Raw genomic sequence first — 19934 nt, 5'->3', positions numbered from 1 at the left:
AATACTTGTTGGTCTGGGGGTTACCAGCCACTTAGGTGTCTGACCTTGGCAATCACTCTTAGTGAGGTGACTGTTGGGTTTACACACATTGACCTTAATCAAGCCATGGCATTATGCAGGCAGAGGTAAGGAGGACCTCTTGTACACTTCACCCTGTAATGTCTATTTTAAAGGTTCAGATTAGCTTTAAATCCCTGCTAATATTTACTTCTTCAGGGGTACAATTTTGGAGTGCCTGGGTAGCAAGTGTGGGCGCTCTCCCATCCCTAAAGTTTGCAGGTTGATGTAGTGCTGGATGAGTATCCTCGGGATGAAAAAAGAAGGGAACTGTTGAGGATTTTGATTCCTCTGTAGACAAATCCTTTTAGGAGTCATCTCAAGGTCCAGTTGACACAGAAGACCACAGGGGGCTCCCTGACAAACTGGATGCAAACTAACTTGAAGATGCCACTTCCAGAGTCCTCTTCTTCCTTAAATTGGGTAGCTTCCTAAAAATCCCAAATCTTTTCCTGTGCACGCTCGCTTTTAGGAACTGATGTACACCAAACAGGATCACCTGCAGAATTTTTTCACCTTCAAATCATTTTGGTCAACAGTACCCCATGGAGGAGTAATTCTACAAGAAATTAAGTTCCCTGGCTTACTTTAATAGGACTCTGACAGTCCCAGTGGATGAGATTCTGGTCTTTAACCTCTCTAGCGGTCTGATTATGTCCATATTTCTGTTTTTTTTTTTGTATGGAAATATGTAGTTTTTTTATTGTAGGCCTGTAATTTGTAGGAATAACTCACTGAAATCTGTCCGAACAAGAGTCTAGTAAACATTCCAGGTATGTTAAAATTTGAAATCCGAAATCATAAATTATAATTTAAATCATAATAAATTTAATTCAATAATATAATCAAACCAGAAATTTGAAATAGAGCGCCAGCTCGCACATCACTGAGCAAAGTCGCAACATCGTTTTCAGTGTCTGATGACGAATTTCCCCACGAATCATTATTACTCAATTCTGCAAGTAGTTCTAATTTACTATCGCTGTTCTCTAGCTGGTCTAAAACCGCATTTGATCTAAAGGGATGCTTTTTGGACGCCATGGACTTTTCTCAGTTTCAAGGCAGAAAGAACAGTAAAAATGCAGGCAGGGCACAGGACAAAGCACTAGGGACAAAAATGTATGTGAATTGGTTTGATACAGTAATGTTTTACTATGTGATTTTAATTAATTTAGTGAATGTCACTTTTAAAATGTTTCAAATTTCCTGCCAGTTCCGTCCCCCGTACGTCCTGACGTCGCAGGGTACGGAACCCGGAAGACAGATGCCGGAATCAGCCGGAGGACATTGCCAGGGACACTGCAGGAGGGACATCGTGGGAGCGCAGGACAAGGTAAGTGAAGAAGAGATCCTGGAGCAACGCTGCAAGGTATTCCCGAGTGTATCTCGGGGTTACCGCTTGTGGTGCTGAAACATTACCCCGAGCCACACTCGGGAATACCTCCAGGTTAAAGACACCACAAAAAAGAGGTTGGACGCCCTCTATAGGGCATCATCCTCTCTGATAGGAGCAGCTCTGCAGTCTGTTGGCTGCAGTGGAAGTTTCTCAAGCCCTGAAAGTTTATGCCGCTTTTCATTGAACACAGGTGATCCTGCCATTTTCGCAGTTCCTGGAAGATTTTCCAAGAGCTTTAAGTTTCTCAGTGAATACCTTGGAAGACTCCATACTGCAGTTTTCCTGGTTGGGCACCATGTCTGTCCACATGAAAAGGATCACACAGCTCAATTGCTGGTCAATGAACTTCTCTGCAGGAAATCAAGTTGAGCGTCTGCCCTTTGAGTGTAAATGCTCAGTTTGACTGTCCTTGAATGCCTTTATCCAGAAGGTGATTATGGGGAAAAGCACACTATTATCCCTAAAAAAAAAAGTTGACAAAGGTGACTGATCCAGTACCCCATCATAAGAAGAGTTCCTTTCTTAAGCAGTAAGTCTCAGGTTCGAAGCAGAACCCAGTTTCCAGTTCTCTAAGAACTATACCTCCAAGTTCTTCAGATCTGTCTTCACAGTAAAGTGACACCACCACTCTCGCAGGTGGGGGGATGTCTATCAGCCTTTGTTTCTGTCTGAACTTTGGAAGTTTCAGACAATTGGATCTGCATTGTGGTAACCCGAGGTTATGAGCTGGAGTTTAGCTGTTTTGCCCCTCCACGTTTTATATGCTCAAGGGTATCTTTGTAGCCACAGAAAGAGCAGGTTTTCTTTCCAGCTGTAGAAAGGCTGCTGTTCCGGGGGGTCATCACTCCCACGTCGGAAGTGGAGAAGTCTCACAGCTTCTATTCCAGCCTGTTTATGGTTCCCAAGCAAAATGAAGACATCCTGTCTATTTCAGACCTAAAGGGTCTCAACAAGGTCAGAGGGCACAGAAATTTCGTATATAGTCTACCCAGTCAGTGATTGCCTCACTTCAAGAGGGAGGACCTTCTGGCATCAACGAATATGAAGGATACCTACCTACATATCCAGGTTTCCAGCATTTTAAGTTAGTGATGCACCGATATATTGTCCGAAAATAGGGTTATCTTTTTTTTGCCAATTAATAAAAAAAAAAGTGTCAGTAATTGGCTTCAATGCAGAATCGCGGCCCATTAACTTCAATGCAAAAACGCATCCCATTGACTTCAATGCAAAAACGCCCCTTATTGACTTCAATGCAAAAACACCTCTAAGTTTTTTTAATTTTATATATATTTGATTTTATTTTCTGTCCAATTTTTGTGTTACTTTTTCAACAAGTTATTTTACGTTACTGGATTGTATTTTAAAATTTATATTCATTTAAATGCATGATTTTAAAAAGTTGAATATAATACAATTATATAAAAAAAACTACTATTAAAAAAAAATTGTGCTTTTCCGTTTTCAGCCAAGTACATCTTGAATTTTCGATTTTGGTGCACCACTACTTTCAGTAAATTGCCACTACCAGTTGTGACATTAGCATTTGGCCTTTCCTCAACTCCCAGTGTATTTACCAAGGTATTGTGTCTGGTTCTGGGATTGATTATGATTCAGAATATTCCCATTGTGGGGTACATGTCCAGTAGATGGTACTGGTTCTAGAAAGTTTTGGTTTGGTAGTGAACCTTCAGAAGTCGGCTCTGGTTCCATTACAATGTCTTGAGTATTTAGGCTTAGTTCTTTGACACAGTACAGGTGAAGGCACTGTTTCTGTAAAAGAAAAGCTTGTCTCTTCTGTTCTTGGAATGTTCCTTGAGTTGCGTCTGCATGAGATTGTGGGGACAGATGGTAGCTGCCTTCAGTGCGGTCTCCTATGCCCAATTCCAATTTCACTCCAGAACTCTTTAACTCATTATCCTGCCAGTGTGGAACAAACGTCAAAAGTTCTTGACTATGCCATTGTTTCTGGCTCCCAAGACCAGGTTGGCTCTGGAATGGTGGAAAATCCTTATTTCCAATGATCTGGAAGGTTTTGACGATTGATACCAGTTTGTTGGGCTGAGGAGGGGAAACATTTTGTACAGGGAACATGGTCCTTAGAGGAGCAGAAGTTGCGTGAGGCGCTTCAGGTGGCTTGGCTGACTCTCCTACACTACAAAGATACTGCATTGTCCTACATCAGCTATCAAGGAGGGACAAGAAGTCACACCGCTAAGGAAGAAGACCTGAACTTGTCTTGGGCAGAATTTCATGTTCATTCCTTCTTCAGTTTTGCATATTCCTGGCCTGGAAACCCAGCAAGCGGGCTTTCTTCATCTTCAACAGCTGAATTTGGGGGGAAAAGGCTGTTCATTTGGGGATGATGGCAGAGATTGTCTGCAGTGGGGGACACCCAGATGGACAGGTTTGTGTCCTGGACCAGGGATTTTCAAGTGTTTGTAGTGGATGATCTGGTGAATCGTTAGGATCAATTTTCCCTGATCTATGCCTTCCCTCCACTACAGCTTCTTCCTCGCTTGTTGCACAGGTTTAAAGTTGGAGAGCATTCCTGTGATTCTGATCGCACCTGCTTGGCCAAGAAGAAACTTTTTTTGAGGACATTGTGGGCTCTTCTTTTTCTTGCTCAGATATGCTGTCACAGGATTTTGTCTTCCATATTGCACTATTATCACTGCCTTTGACGGGTTGGCTGTTGAAACCCAAGTCCTGAAGAATAGGGGTGTTTGAATCTGTAATCCCTACCCTCCTCAAGGCAAGAAAGTCTACCTCCAGGAAGGTTTACCATTGTACATGGAAGGCTTATTTCATGAGAGGCTCGTAAGGTTCACTCCTAACAGTATTTCATGTGATGAATTTTGGCCTTTCTCCAGTCTGGAGATCAAGGGGCAGATCTCAGCCTTGGCCATTCCTTTTCAAAGACCTATTGCATCTCATTCCATGGTAAAAAGCTTTTGTGCAAGGTCTTGCACAGATTGTTCTTCCTGTGAGGCCCAGCTTGTCTCCATGGGACCTACATTGGGTCTTGTCTGTTTTACATTCTTCTCCTTTTGAGCCTCTCTGAGAGATTCCCTTGCTGTTTCTTACACACAAAGTTGTCTCTTTGGTTGTCCTTCTGTTTGCAGAATGAGTATCCTCGCAAGGGTCAGACTGTCTCATGATCATTATTTATAAGTGGCTTTGTCAGCTTTTTTTCTCAGGTCTACGGTAACTGCAAGGTTCCTTCTTTTCCAGTTAAGACCTATTCCAACAGGAGTGTCGATGCTTCTTGGGCGATTCAGCATAAAGCTTTCTCTGGCCATTTGTAAGGCTGCTACCTGGTAGATGTGTTCATCTCTGTGAACACCAGTTTCTGGCGAAAGGTTTTGCAGGCAGCTCTGTAGTGGGTATTGCCATATTCTGTTTTGATTTGTCGGGCAATTTGGCCTTGTTGCTATATTGTCCACCCCTTATGTTCGGTGCCCTCGGGGGCATCTCGAGTAGTCATGAATATAATGTCCTCTGTGTCCTCTGATGTACGATTAAGACATTGGTATTTTTGAATTACTGGTCCAATCCATTTCTTTGAGTACATCACAGAGCACAAAGATCCCTCCCCTCTTTGTTTTCTTTATTGCATGCTACAAAAGTGAGGCTTAGACAGTCGGGGAGGGGTAATTCCTGGATGGGGAGTTCATGCTTTTTTTTTATTCAGCTGAAGGCGGCAGCAAAACCCAATTGGTCATGAATATGAAACCTCCTGCGATGTACTCTAAGAAAAGGATTTTACTGGTAACCAAATATCCTAATTTTTGCAAGATTATAATCTTGCAAAGAGCCTGTGCATATCTAGCAAAAATTTGTATTAATAAACATTTTTTAGCAGTATTCAACCCGTTGTCCTTCTCAGAATAAAGCTTAATGTTATACATGAGAAAGTAGTAAGGAAAGTTTTTTTTTTTCTTGTAATTGAAGAGCAATCAGCTGTGATTTTGATATAGAAATTTAGATAAGCACGGAGAATGCCAAAATATAGTAGGTAGAGGTTCCATTTATTTATAGAGTAACTGTACTGATCATGTCCTATGTGTACATCTGTGTGGGTAGTACTGTCGCTTAGTGGTTAGCAGCCTTGCTCTACAGCACTAGGGTCCTCTGAATCCCACCATGTTCTCTCTGTGCTCGAGTGGGTTTCCTCTGGTACTCCAATTTCCTCCCATACTCTAAAACTTTCTGGCAGGTTAATTGGCTCATGTCTAAATTGAACCTAGTATATGCAAGTATGCATGTAATCTCCTTGAGGGCAGAGACTGTGAATGTATACTATGTAATGCTCTGCGTAAAATTGTTGGCACTGTATAAATGATAAACATATGTTATAGTTTCTTTTTCTCTTTCACAATTTCTCTTTTCTGCCTTTAAAGGTTAGTTACTTTTCCCCATTATCTTGCAGTGGAACGAGTAAAAGAGCAATTAAAGCTTTCATTGGATGGCAAACATGGCACAGTGCAGACGGGTGAATTGACTGTCATTTTAGACGGTTTGATTGTAGAACCCGAGTCTCTTACATCATGTAATTCCACAGGCCCTACTCCCAGTAAGTTGTGTATGCTACGGTCTTAAAAATCAAGCAACCCTTTGAATACATTCTTAATTAAGTTATAACACTTTGTGTTTTTAGTGGAAATCCAGCAAAATGGTGATGCGATTCGCGAGAATGGGGAATCCTCTACAGATGCTCGAACTGGGTATGAAATTAATTATTTGTGATGTTGACTTTTGTTATGACTGGGTTCATGTTGTCACGGAACTCAATGATTTACTTGATGTTTGTTACCTATGAGTATTGAGATGGACCAGTCCTGCTTATCTGGGGATAAAAAGAACATCAAGTAAATGAATGCTAAATATGTCCATTGCTCTGTAAAGTCTCCGACTGTGCAGATCATTTTCAGGTCTGAATGTTCATGAACAAGGCGATTGAATAAACTCTAGGCACATAAATACACAAATGAATGCAGCTCTGTAATCATTACAATTTGTAAATTTATTTTCTGAAAGCAAGTAGTGCAAGTCCCTGAAGATGACTTGATATCAGCCTCTTGCAGTCCCCTTACAGCCAGGCTCGAGTGTGAGAGGAAGAAGCAGTACTGGAAACCGTTCATGTGCTGACAAGAAGGATGCTGATAGGAAAAGAAAGCATAGTGACAGAGATATGAGCTCATCACTGTGCTGCTTCTCCTTTCACTGTCTGGGATGGCCAGAAATGCTGTTTTTGTTATTTTATCTTTTAAAAGGCTAATAATTTTTATCTGGTTAGTTTGGCTGGAGTGTTGCTTTAAAAATCTAGATGTCAGTTGCCTCTCACAAAAGATGTGTGTTGGCTGTGAGGTGGGTGGCTCACTAGGGAAACATATGGTCTTGGATCATCATAGAAGGTCTTCAAATCAGAGTACACACAGTTATCTGATCACCTTCAAACTGGGTCCATATTTGAGATTTCACCTCACATATTGTCCCGATGTGCAGAAATAAGGGGAAATCTTACCCACCCAAGCTTTCCCTTACTGAACTCCTCTAAGCATATAGCGCCACATAAGTTAGCTGTAGAGTGCTATACAACTCCAGTGCTGTTGAACCGCCTGGTGTAATCCTGCCCTGAAGACCCTCTTATGGGATAGGCCATCTTGGAGGGCGAAGAGCTAGAGAAGCCATGTCCTTCTCTTCCATTTGGCTGATGAGACTGCAAAACACAGTGATGAGACTGGACAACAGCCTTATCTAAGAAGCCCAGGGTGCTGCTGCCCTCCCAAACCCCCCCAAAACCTCCTGTCATTCTAGAGAGGAATTCTTAGCCAGTATGTCTTATTTTATGGGAAGGCTGTCTGCTCTGTTAGAGGCCTCAGATTTCAGGGAAGCAAGCAGGTTCCTTCTTCCACTTCTCCGGAGTCCATCTTTGTTCTCATTTTGAAGCACACTCTTTAATGCCACCTTTGCTTAGAGCCTTCATAAGGTACTCAGGTGTATCCTACTGCCCTTTCACCACGAGGATTTGTTACAGGACTGTTTACACTCAGGTTATCACGTACTCCTTACAGACACGCTTACCTTATATTCCGTTCCCTGAGTACCCCACAGAAGAATATCCTACTTATACTTGTAGCTATGGCTGAGAACAAGACAAAATTGTAAGTGAACTTTTGCTCTTCCAAAAGCCTGCATAGCAATAAACCTCAGAATGATGATGCATTACTTGCAGCGGAGCAAGAACCAGCTCCTACACCAGTCTCGGCATTGTATTCTAGATCTGTTTCAGGCACGCAACACACAACCTATTGGACTGAGGCAGAATTCTGTGTCTGCAGTACTATGCAAAAGTCTTATGCAGGTGTGAAAAAAAATCTGCAACTTAAGAATGCTTCCAGAAATGGAAGTGTTAATAATTTATTAACAATTAACAAAATGGAAGGCAAATGAACAGAAAAGAAATCCAAATCAATATTTGGTGTGACTACCCTTTGTCTTCAAAACAGCATCAATAATTCAATTCTTCTAGGTACACTTGTGCACAGCTTTTGATGGAACTTGGCAGGTAAGTTGTTCCAAACATCTTAGAGAAGTAACCACAGATCTTCTGTGGATTTAGGCTACCTCTCTCTTCATGTAATCCCAGATGAACTCGATGTTGAGATCAGGGCTCTGTGGGAGCCAAACCATCACTTTCATGATTTATTGTTCTTCTATACACTAAAGATAGTTCTTAATGATATTGGCTGTATGTTTAGGGTTGTTGTTCTGCTACAGAATTGCACTCCTCCCTGAAGGTATGGCATGATGGATAAGTACTTGCCTGTTTATCTCAGCATTAAGGACACCATTGATCATGACCAAATCTCCAACTCCATTTGCAGGAAATGCAGCCCCATACTTGCAAGGACCTCCGCCGTGCTTCACTGTTGTCTGCAGACACTCATTATTGTTCCGATCTCCAGCCCTTTGTGAACATACTGCCTTTTGCTACAGCCTAACATTTTTACTCCAGAGCACTTGCCATTTTTCTGCACCTCAGCTCCTGTGTTTTCATGCATAGTTGAGTCCCTTGTTTTCATGTCCTATGCATGAAAACATAGGAACTGGGGTGCAGAAAAATGGCAGCAGTTGTTCTGGACTGACGTTTCCAAAACTTTGCAAAAGGTTCCAAAAACTTGCAAAACTCTATCAGATAGAATGTGCAGTCTATGATGACAGGGTCACTCCTGAAATAATTTTTACTCCTCCTAAAACCTTTAATGAATTCTATCCAGTGTAAAAAGTTCATAAATTAGTTGATCCTGCTGTCTGTGCTCTAAACAGTAAACACTGTCCCTTTTTTCAAAGATTCTGTAGATAGAAAGTTTGAGATGCTGCTTAAAAGCTCTTTAGTCTTGTAGGCGCAGCCGTGCAACCAGCTCTTGCTGCAAATTCAGTATGTCATATTGGCGCTAACTGGACTAGGGACAATGAACAACCAACATGACCCTGTATTTCAGGGTCATGCTGTTACACAGCAGTTGATTTCTGTCCTACTTTTTTGTGTAGTGTCATACATTTTTCCACAATGGCTCTAATCTTCTTTCACATGCACAGAATCTTATGGCTAAAAGCTTAGACAGCTGAAGCTGCCTGCAAATGGTTACCCACATGTATACCTTTCCAAGAAAGACATCTGTACAGTGAGGCGCTTGACCAATATATTCGGGAAGTTACAGGTGGGAAAATTTTACTTCCACAGCAGAAGGTTCCAAAATCACCTTTTCAGGAGCTGTAGCTTCTCAAAACAGAAAAACCTGTCTTCTCTAGCCAGGGTTTAACTTCAAAACCTTCCTTTCTGTGCAAAATTTGACCCACCAAGGCTACTAATCCTTCCCCAAAGCCCTCTTCACAATGAACGGCACCCTCCAAAAGTGCATTATGTATGCTACATATTGCCTCTCTGGGTCACAGATGTTCCAATCAGTGTTTTCAAAAGGGTTAGAAACTCTACCGCCTCACAGTTTTCTTCTTTCAAATCATCCAGATACTGCCCAAGTGCAGTTAGATTTGCAAAACGCCCTGATCCACCTGCCAGATCACACCACAAGTTCCAAGTGTTTTTACTCGAACCTGTTCATGTTACCAAAGCCTGACAGATATTTGTCCTTTTCTGGATTTAAACTCCCTCAACAAATTCCTTCCATTCTCAACATTTTGTGTGGAATCTGTGATTGCCTCTCCGAAACAAGGAGAGTACTTGACATCTGTGGACAACCAAGATGCTTGTCTACATGTTCCCATTTACTCACCTGCTCAGCTTTTTCTGCGCTTCGCATTGGCAGACAACCCATTCAAATTTGTTGCACTGCCCTTTGGCCTATCCCCTGCTCTGAGTGTTCACAAAGGTCTTACATCTCTGCTTGCCCTGCTCAGAACTCGGAGCATCCAAGTCACAGGCTATCTAAAAAAAACTTCCTTGTGAAGGACTCTTCCTTGCAGCTAACATAAAGTGTCCACATGACAATTCAAATGCTCTAGGACTTCGGCTGGGTGATCAGTTTCAGCAAATCTTTTCATTCTTTCGTTTGCATGGAATATTGGGTCTGGTCCTCCAACATGTCCCAAGCAAAAGTCTTTCTACCACTAAAGAAAGTTCTTTTAAGAGCAAATGTCTGACTATTGAGATCCGAGAAACATTCCACATGGAGTTCTAGGCGGTACCATTCGCCCAATTCCATTCAAAAACTCTCCAACAAAATATCTCTTCGGCCTGGAAAAAGCAGATTGTTTCTCTCGATTTATCGAAGCTCCTATCCAGCCAAGAAAGGAAATCCCTCTTTTGGTATATCTCAACCCCAGCCCTAAAAGTGAGGGAAGGCTTTCCTTGCATATCACTGGAAATTTATCAAAACAGGTGCAAGTCTCTAAGACTGGGGAGAAATGTTCCATATTCTAACAATCCAAGGAACATGCTTCCCATCAACATCTTGGAGCTGAGAACAGTCAGATTGGCCTTGCAGCACTGGACCCCCCCCTGCTGAAGGGGCACTAATCAGGGTGCAGTCAGACAGTGCCACGGTGGCTGCCATTGTCACCCATCAAGTGGGCATCAGAACCCTAGTGGCCTTGAAGGAAGCGAGCTAGATTATCTCTTGAACAGAGACTCACTGGCCAGTTATTTCTGAGGTCTACATCCCAAGTGGAGTGGAGAACGGGAAATTGTCAATCACCATCCCCTGGATCAAGGGAAATCTTTAATCGAATATGCCAAAAAATAAGGGATTCTTAATGTGCACATCCTAGCCTCCAGATTCAACAATAAACTACCTGTCTGTTAGCAGAATCAAGAATCTTCAAGCTCTAGCCTCAGATGTCTTGATAATTCCCTGGTCTCAGTTCAGGCTAATGTAAGCCTTCCCTCAAGTGTGAATCCTATCTCATCTGCTCAAGAAAATAAAGCTAGAAAAGAACATAGTGATTCTCATTGCACCAAATGTGCCCTGAAGAACCTGGTATGCAGACATACTCAAACTTCTAGCAGATGACCCTCTGCCTCTTCCAAACAGACCACATCTGCTATCTCAAGGCCTCTATTCCATCCCGCTTAATGGATACAGGGGTTTCTGAGTCTGTGATTCCTACCTTGCTAAGAGCAAGAAAAGCCTCTCCCAGGAAGATCTATTATTGCACCTGAAAATCTTTTTTTTTTTTTTTTTTTTTTTTTTTTGTGAATACAGGCACTTTCTTCAGAAATTACACTGTGCCTCATGTTCTGGCCTTTCTACAATTAGGTCTTGACCAGAAGTTTGCCTTAAATATTTTAAAGGTCAGGTCTCAGCCTTATCCATTTTTTTCAAAGTCCTCTGGCTCTGCTCTCTTGTAAAAACCTTTCTTCAAAGTGTAAGTCCCCCTTTCAGCACCCTTTGCTTCCTGGGGACCTCAGTTGGGTTCTCTCTGCCCATAAACTATCAGGGATAACCTCCTAGAGGATCTTTCTTGCAATATAGCCTTTTTGGATGCTATCACATCTACCAGATGTGTTCCAGAACTGGCAGCCCTTTCCTGTAAAGGGCCTCTTCTTATAGTTCAAAATGACAAGGTTGTCTTATGCACAAGGCCATTCTTTCTTCCAAAAGTGGTTTCAGCATTCCACCTTGATGAGGACCTTATCCTCCCATCCTTATTCCATGCTGCTAAACATCCAAAGGAAATCTCTCTATTTTACCTGGACATAGTTAGAGCCATTAAAGTATACCTCAAGGCTACTGATCCGATCAGATGGACTGATTCCCTCTTCGTTCTGTCCTTTGGACATCAGAAGGGGCCCCTCTTTAAAGTCCACCTCTGTATAATGATTACAGAATCTGATTGCAAGAGCTTACATTCTAAAAGTGAAATCTCGCCCTGCACTTTTACATTCCTGTTCCATCAGATCAGTCAGCATTTCATGGGCTTTTTGACTCAAGTCTCTGTAGACCTGTTGTGTAAGGGCTCATGTACACGGGACATTTGGAAAACTCTTTTGAATGATGGAAATTGACTGCTGGGAAACGTAGGTTAAAAACCATCAGTTTAGCCGCGTTTGCATACTGCGTTTGCGTTTTAGAAGCGTTTTTAAAAGATAACCTTAGGAGACCTTTCCAAATACCCAGAATGCACTGAAAAATAGTAAAAAATTAACTGTTTCAGACATTTTGAGTGGAATAGAGGGTGCAGAAGCAGAGAGAGCAGTATGTGTTGAGATTACCTGTCTTTTCTTGTTGTATTCACTATGGATCCCATGATGAGCATAATGAAGCACGTTCTACCATTTTTCCTTCACACGAAACCTAGAACTGACTGCGCTGGTGTACTGGGTCCATTTGAATTAATGGAAAACGCTTTGCATGCATTTCTAATGCTGAAAAAAGGCTCTGGACATGGAACAGTTAAAAAAACGCTCCTAAACGCAAGCTTTTATAAATGCGGTTAACCACGTTTACAAGCGTTTGAAACGCCGGTAAATTCTACTCCTGAACGTAATTTTGTTACGTTCAAAAAAATGACTGTAAACTCAACTGCCTGTAAACGACTATGTGTACATGGACACATAGGAAAAGATTAGGGAGAGTTCAGGGGCTGCTGAAAAAAACGCTGAACAGCTCCTGAACGTGAGTTTAAGAGCTGCAGTGTACATGAGACCTTAGGCTGCCAACTGATCTTCTGTTCTTACTTTTTTCAAAGATCTACTGGGTAGACATTCAATTTTCTGCTGCAAAAAATGAAAAAAACAAAACCGCACAAATCAACACCCTTCCTAGATCAATAATTTAAACCCCTTAAAGTAAAAAAAAAAAAAAGAAAAAAAAAAAAAAATCAATACAGGTGCCCTCAAAACATATTAATGTCCAAATCAATAAAAAAAAATATAAGAAAAAGTCCTTTCTCCCCAAACAAATGATGAAAGAAATGATGAAAAAAATCAAATGTCCAAACCGAGATAATGCTTCCACCAATAGTGAGAAAAACCAATATCAGCCGCACTCACCAGATGAAGGTTAGTAATACACCTTTTAGGATGTATAGGGATCCTAAGCCCCCTCTAAGCCTTCAGGACTCCTTTCCACCTTGTAGAACTTGGGGTATTTCTTCCACTCGCTCCTGCCTTATCCTCTCACCAAACTTCACAGCAGTGCAAGGGAGAGAAATGTATAATAGTGTAATACTGCTAATAACTGATGTAATATTAAAAAAATATTACCAGGCCACTCACATTTATCAAATGAATAAAAAGCATCATTTTATTGCCTCCATAGGCTCACATAAAGTCCACTGCTTCCACACCTCATTGCAGAGACCTCACAGCCTGGTTCAGCAAGGGATGACAGGATACAAATCCAAACAATAGTCAAAATGGCTGCTTGGAACGCACCGCTTGACGTGCGTTCCACTCACTGGAAGTGACACATGATGTCAGGACAGCAGACCGGAAGTGCGTTGACGCGTTTCGCCCCCACCCACAGGGCATTTTCAAGACACCCACCTCCAGTCTAAAGCCGCTTAAATAGCAATACAAGGTCCCTCCCCTTCTCTCCCATAGGTCAATACAGCCCAAGAGGTAAATTTAGCTAGCTGTCATCCTTTGCTCCCACCACGTGAGATTCCTTCACAAAAACAAATAGCTCGGATGCCTATTCAATTGTTAGCTCACCGCAAAAACTTTATTCATATCTAGAGCTAACCATATCACATCCCTAAGCTCCTTATAAGATCTGAGACATACAATAAACAGAAAAACACCATAAAAATTAAAATTAACAAATCATTGATTCTATATATATATATATATATATATATATATATATATATCTCTATATCTCAAAAGAATGTAAAAGCGGAAAATCAAGAATAAAAAATACATATGGATAGAACGCATATTATATATAATATATATCATTCTATGTGTGTATATATAAATAATCCGAGAAAACAAACACATGAAAAATAAATATAAAAAGTAAAAATAAAGAGATATAAATTAAAAATAAATATAAAAATGAAAATAAAAATAAAAAAATAAATCAAAAATAAAAAAAAATTTCTTATATATTTTTTATTGATTTGGACATTAATATGTTTTGAGGGCACCTGTATTATGTTTTTCACTTTAAGGGGTTTAAATTATTGATTGAGGAAGGGTGTTGATTTGCACTGTTGTTTTTTTTTTCTTTCATTTTTTTGGTATATTTTACCTGTGCAAAGCAGCAATCTATCACCTGGGTGTAAGCTTTGGAATTATTCCTGTGCGCTGGGGTTTTGTGTATACTTAATTTTCTGCTGCAGCTTTTGGTCTCAGGATTCTCACAGTGGCCCTCTGAGATCAGGCCTTCTGACCCTTGTTGTTGGGCCTGTTAGTAAGTTCTGTTTGCATCATTTTTGCTCATCCTTCCTATTAATTTCTTAGGGATGTCCCATGGTGTATGACTATTCTGAGTATTTTTTTACTTGCCTTTCAATTCCATATCTTGTGTACAGTACACCAAAAAAGTGTCAAATATGTAGTGAGCGCAAAGAAAAAGAACTAGTGAATGAACAGCTAGCACAAAGTGGTAAACATTCCTCTGCCACTAAAAACAGAAACATATACAGAAAGTGCAGCGCTTATGTCCAAAGCATGTGAAGAACACAAAATTATTCCTGTGTAAACTTGTATAGGAAGTAATTATACAAAAATATATATATATATGATTAACTTAAATCATAAATAAAGTCCAAAACGTGCAGTGTCCAGTGGTGTTGTAGAGATCAATTATGACCACTGACATAAGGTGACATCTATGATGAGTGCATCTGTGACAATCCACCACTATGCACTCACCAGAAGTAAGAGGCAACTAGGCTCTGTACATAAATCCCTCCAAAAGATGTACCTTTCCACTGCAGGGATAGATGGCCAAATATCCATTGCAGCGTGGCTCTATATAGGGATCCCTCTAAGGCAGATTTATCAGCTCCAGTGCATGGATAAGCAATCAATCCGGGTATAGTAAATTCTAGATAAAAGAGCTCAGAACCTAGATGGTGGCATATAGTGTAGTATTTTATTGCATAAAAATATTAGCATCCACATGGAGCACATAAAAGCAATATAGCTTCATTTACAAACATGGCCGCCAGACCATCATATGGACTCGGCAGCATGACGTCAGTACATAGGCTCCTCCCTGATGCGTTTTGTGCACACGCACATTCTCAAAGGGACCCGTCTCCTACTGATGCCATCACAATACACATCTTAAATAGCCCTCGTGAACAAACAGGCGCCGTTTTATTGAGGACCAGACATCGCATCTTTGTAACGGATCATGTAAATCAAAAAACAACCACTTGCAAAATTAATAAACAAAACGTGGTGATAAGTAACAGTTCCCATATCTAATTAGTAATAACATTATCGATTAAATGAATTACATGAAGCTATATTTCCACATGGTGCTGCAGATATCAATAATATCACTGGTACCAGTGAGAAAAAAAGACCAAATATTAAAAAAGACCAAAAAAAGGGGGGATTTAGAAGAAAATATCCCTACAATTCTAATAAGGGGATTATAAAGAATATAAAAAATAATAGATAACAAATAATCTATTCAATTCCAACAAAGGTGCGATCAACAATGAAAACATACAAAAAATATATAAAATATACTATAGAAAACATATAATTATTCTTATTATACAGTATTTATTAAGCGCCAATAGTTCGCTCAGCGCTGTACATTACAGAGGGGGACAGAACATGTGACAGAACAATACCAATACAATGCAAAACATGAGGGGATTGAGGGCCCTGCTCTTTCGAGTTTACAATCTAGGAGATATTTTTTTTCCAAAAAAAAATCATATAAAACACACGAAAGTGCATCAAAGTCATATATGTGTATGCTGCATGATACCTAACATGGCATGAATAGACCCATATAAAAGCATCTGAACCCTGTAAATATATGGAACTTATCCATATACAGTCCCCCCTAAGTAGATAGAAGAAACCTAAACATCAACTGTTCTCAATAAAACAGTTCATATCTATGTCAATATTATGTCCTAAGGGGAATAAAGTGCACATTTCATAAATCCACTTTGTCTGGAGAATGAATACTGCCCTACATATGTTGTTTCCCCTCCAATGTGGATGAATGAGATCTATACCAACAAATTTCAAACCAGAAGGATTTTTATGATTATGGTTCCTAAAGTGTTTAGATCAACAGGAAAGTTCTGTAATTCCCGTCTTAATATTTTAAAGATGTTCTCTTTAGCGATCCCTCAACCTCCTAGTGGTTCTACCTATATACTGCTTCTTACAAGGACATTCCAAAAGATATACCACGTATTTGCTGTTACAAGTAATCAGAGAATCAATCTTATAGTTTTTTCCAGTAGAATGGGAAGTGAAAGAATTCCATGTCTTTTTTCGAATACCATCACATCTGCATATCATACATTTATTGCAGGGGAAAAAAAAGCCTTTTAATTCAGAAAAAATGTTGATTTCTTTAGGGAGATCAACTATGTTATAGGCTATTTTGTTAAAGAGGGTGCCCATTGAAAAATGACTTCTGGCTTGTCAGGTAAAAAACCTGCCAAAACCGGGTCATCTTTGAGGACTCTCCAATTCTTCTTGAAAATTTTCTCTGTACTAAATAGAAAAAGTAGTAATGAAGGGACAGACTTTGTTGGGCCTGCTTTCCTTCACAGCAGTTAGTAAAGATGACCTATCCATGTCAGCTGCCTCTTTAATAGCCAACTCCAACAACAATTGATTAAATCCTCTTTCAAGGAATCTACCTCTGAGGATCTCCACTTGGGAGTAAAAATCATCAAGATTGTCACAATTCCTTCATATTCTCAGAAATTGGCCCTTGGGGATGTTTTGAAGCCAAAGGGGATAAAAGCTGTCCATAGGAATGTAGCTGTTTCTATCAGTGGACCTTAAGAAATATTTGGTGACATTCTTGGTGCCATCATTAACCACTTCCAGACCGGACACTTTTACCCCCTTCCTGACTAGGGCAATTTTCAGCTTTTAGCGCTATCACACTTTGACAATTGCGCGGTCATGCAACACTGTACCCAAATGAATTTTTTACCATTTTTTTTAGATAGATAAAGCTTTATTTTGGTGGTATTTATTCACCACTGGGATTTGTATTTTTTTTGCTATGTAAATGAAATGTCCAAAAATTTTTAAAAAAAGTGTTTGTTTTATAAAATTTTGCAAATAAATAATATTTCATCATAAATCTTAGCCAAAATTTATTCCGTTATCTTTTTAGTAAAAAAAAAAAAATCCAAATTGGTTTATAAGCAAAAATTTTTAAACATTTTTTTTTACATTTTTATTTTATTTTTTATATTTTTTTTTTTTTTACATACTGTCACCCTAGCAGTACAGTGTCACCATGGTGACACTGTACTACTTGTGAGGGGTGATAAAGATTTTTTTTTTTTTTTTACACTGATTGCTTTTACACCCATATAGGATATAAAAGCAATCATTTCTCTTTCTCTCTGTGTGCATTCCTGCACTCATTGAGAAATACAGAGTGAGCTGTGATTGGTCACAGCTTGTCACATGGTACAAGGCTGTTGTGAATAGCCTTGTACCATGTGACCTCTGTGATCATTCACAGATTTCACACATAGTAAGCAATGATGTCAGAAGTGACATCTTGCTTACTACTTTGCATGTGATCACTGATTGGCCAATCAGTGATCACATGATCGGGACCTCGTACAGAGGTCCCGTCCGACGATCGGTGTTTCACTGTGTCCGGAGGACACAGCGGGCACCGGATCGCGGTGCTGCGCACTCCCAGGGAGCGCGCACAAGCAGGGTGTGGGGAGGCCGTTTATAGACGGCCACCCGACCCTGCAGTGCCACCGTCCGGCCGTTTATATACAACGGCCGGTCGGGAAGTGGTTAATAAGAGTCCAAAAAGTCCAAAAAATTGATTTCCTTATGGTTGTGCATATACATCAATATTTATTGAGATTATTGTTTTAACGTAACAAATAAATTGTTTAACGCTTCCTCACTGCCTTGCCAGAGGAGGAAGACATCATCAATAGATCACCGGTAGAAACACAATTCCAGCCATTCTCTCGAATAGATGGTGTCTTCTTCTCAGCTGGCCATAAACAAGTTCTCCAAACTTGGAGCAAATTTATCTCCCATGGCAACTCATCTAATCTGGAGGTCAAACCAAAAATAATTATGATTCATAGCAAAGTCTAAAAGTTCTAATATGAACCTCTTTTGGCAACCTGGAAGATGTTTTACCTCCAGATTAGAAGAGTTGCCAGTGTAAATTTACTATCTCCTCAAAATAAATCAACACACAGCCATTAATGTCTAAACTGCTGGCAACAAAAGTGAATACATCCCTAAGTGAAAATGTCCAAATGGGGCCCAAAGTGTCAATATTTTGTGTGGCCACCATTATTTTCCAGCACTGCTTAAACCCTCTTGGGCATGGAGTTCACCAGAGCTTCACAGGTTGCCGCTGGAGTCCCCTTCCACTCCTCCATGACGACATCACGCAGCTGGTGGATGTTAGAGACCTTTTGCTCCTTCACCTTCTGTTTGGGTGTGCCCCACAGATGCTTAATAGAGTTTAGGTCTGAAGTCATGATTGACCAGTCCATCACCTTTGCCCTCAGCTTCTTTAGCAAGGCAGTGGTCGTCTTGGAGTTGTGTTTGGGGTCATTATCATGCCTGATCCCCCCCCACCCCTTCAACCTCTTCAGCAATGCTGGCAGCACTCATACATCTATTTCCCAAAGGCAACCTCTGGATATGACGCTGAGCACGCGCACTCAGCTTCTTTGGTCGACCATGGCGAGGCCTGTTCTGAGTGGAACCTGTCCTGATGAACCGCTGTATGGTCTTGGCCACCATGCTGCAGCTCAGTTTCAGGGTCTTGGTAATCTTCTTATAGCCTAGGCCATCTTTATATAGAGCAGCAATTCTTTTTTTTCAAATCCTCATAGAGTTCTTTTCCATGAGGTGCCATGTTGAAGTTCCAGTGACCAGTATGAGAAAGTGAGAGCGATAACACCAAATTTAACACACCTGCTCCCCATTCAAACCTGAGACCTTGTAACGCTAACAAATCACATAACACTGAGGAGGGAAAATGGCTAATTGGGCTCAATTTGGGCATTTTTACTTAGGGGTGTACTCACTATTGTTGCCAGCGGTTTAGAAATGAATGGCTGTGTTGAGTTATTTTGAGGAGACCGCAGATTTTCACTGTTATACAAGCTGTACACTCACTACTTTACATTGTAGCAAAGTGTCATTTCTTCAGTGTCATCTCATGAAAAGATGAATAAAATATTTACAAAAATGTGAGGGGTGTACTCCTGTGAGATACTGTATATTTTTGTATAATTCCTATATAGGTTTACACAGGAAGAATTGTGTTCATATGCTTTGGACATAAGCTGCACTTTCTGTATATGTTACAGTACAGTACATGCCCCTCTCATCCATTTCTTGGTTTACTCTACATTGCTTTCTACACAACTGAGGACTCATGGAGTGGAGTAGGATTATAGGGGAGCTTCCCAGGTGGGTGTATCTTCTAAAGCTTTGCCAGTGTCCAGTCACCTGAAGGTATATGTGTATAACCCATGGTGTGTGAATATTATGCCAGTACAGTACTCGCTTTTAAACTGACAAAGAGCATCAGGAATTACTTTATACTTTATGAAGTGATTGTAGTGGTGGGGGGAGGGGGTTTGCACAGTGCACTTTCTGTTCAGTAATGAATAATGGAGTAAAGGATAGGGTTGTGCACACACTGTTTAGGTTTTTGGGGTGCATCCCTCTGTCTGACTTGCAAAGGATTGATTGACCAGAGTAGCCCGGCCTCCCAAAATAACCCTGATGTCTAATGTGCCAGAAGGCCAAGGATTCCCTATCAAGTGTAAAGCAGTTGTT

The 19934-nt window shown here is 40.5% G+C and overlaps 1 protein-coding gene across 4 annotated transcripts in view; it reads left to right on the top strand.

Annotated features, from left to right (window-relative positions):
* The window catches only part of WWP1 (WW domain containing E3 ubiquitin protein ligase 1), a 238101-nt gene that overhangs the window by 151061 nt on the left and 67106 nt on the right, over window positions 1–19934 (top strand). For all 4 annotated transcript variants that reach the window (XM_089679707.1, XM_089679708.1, XM_089679710.1 and 1 more), the window contains 2 exons: window positions 5886–6029; window positions 6114–6180. In XM_089679707.1, the coding sequence (XP_089535833.1) occupies window positions 5886–6029; window positions 6114–6180 (211 nt within the window). The remainder of the gene's footprint in view (window positions 1–5885; window positions 6030–6113; window positions 6181–19934) is intronic.

The sequence above is a fragment of the Staurois parvus genome, unplaced genomic scaffold (genome assembly GCF_062004578.1).
Source record: "Staurois parvus isolate SC_StPar_1 unplaced genomic scaffold, SC_StPar_1.0 ptg000230l, whole genome shotgun sequence".
Lineage (NCBI taxonomy): Eukaryota > Metazoa > Chordata > Amphibia > Anura > Ranidae > Staurois > Staurois parvus.
The sequence above is the reverse complement of the archived record's forward strand: the minus strand, read 5'-3'. Positions and strand labels throughout refer to the sequence as shown.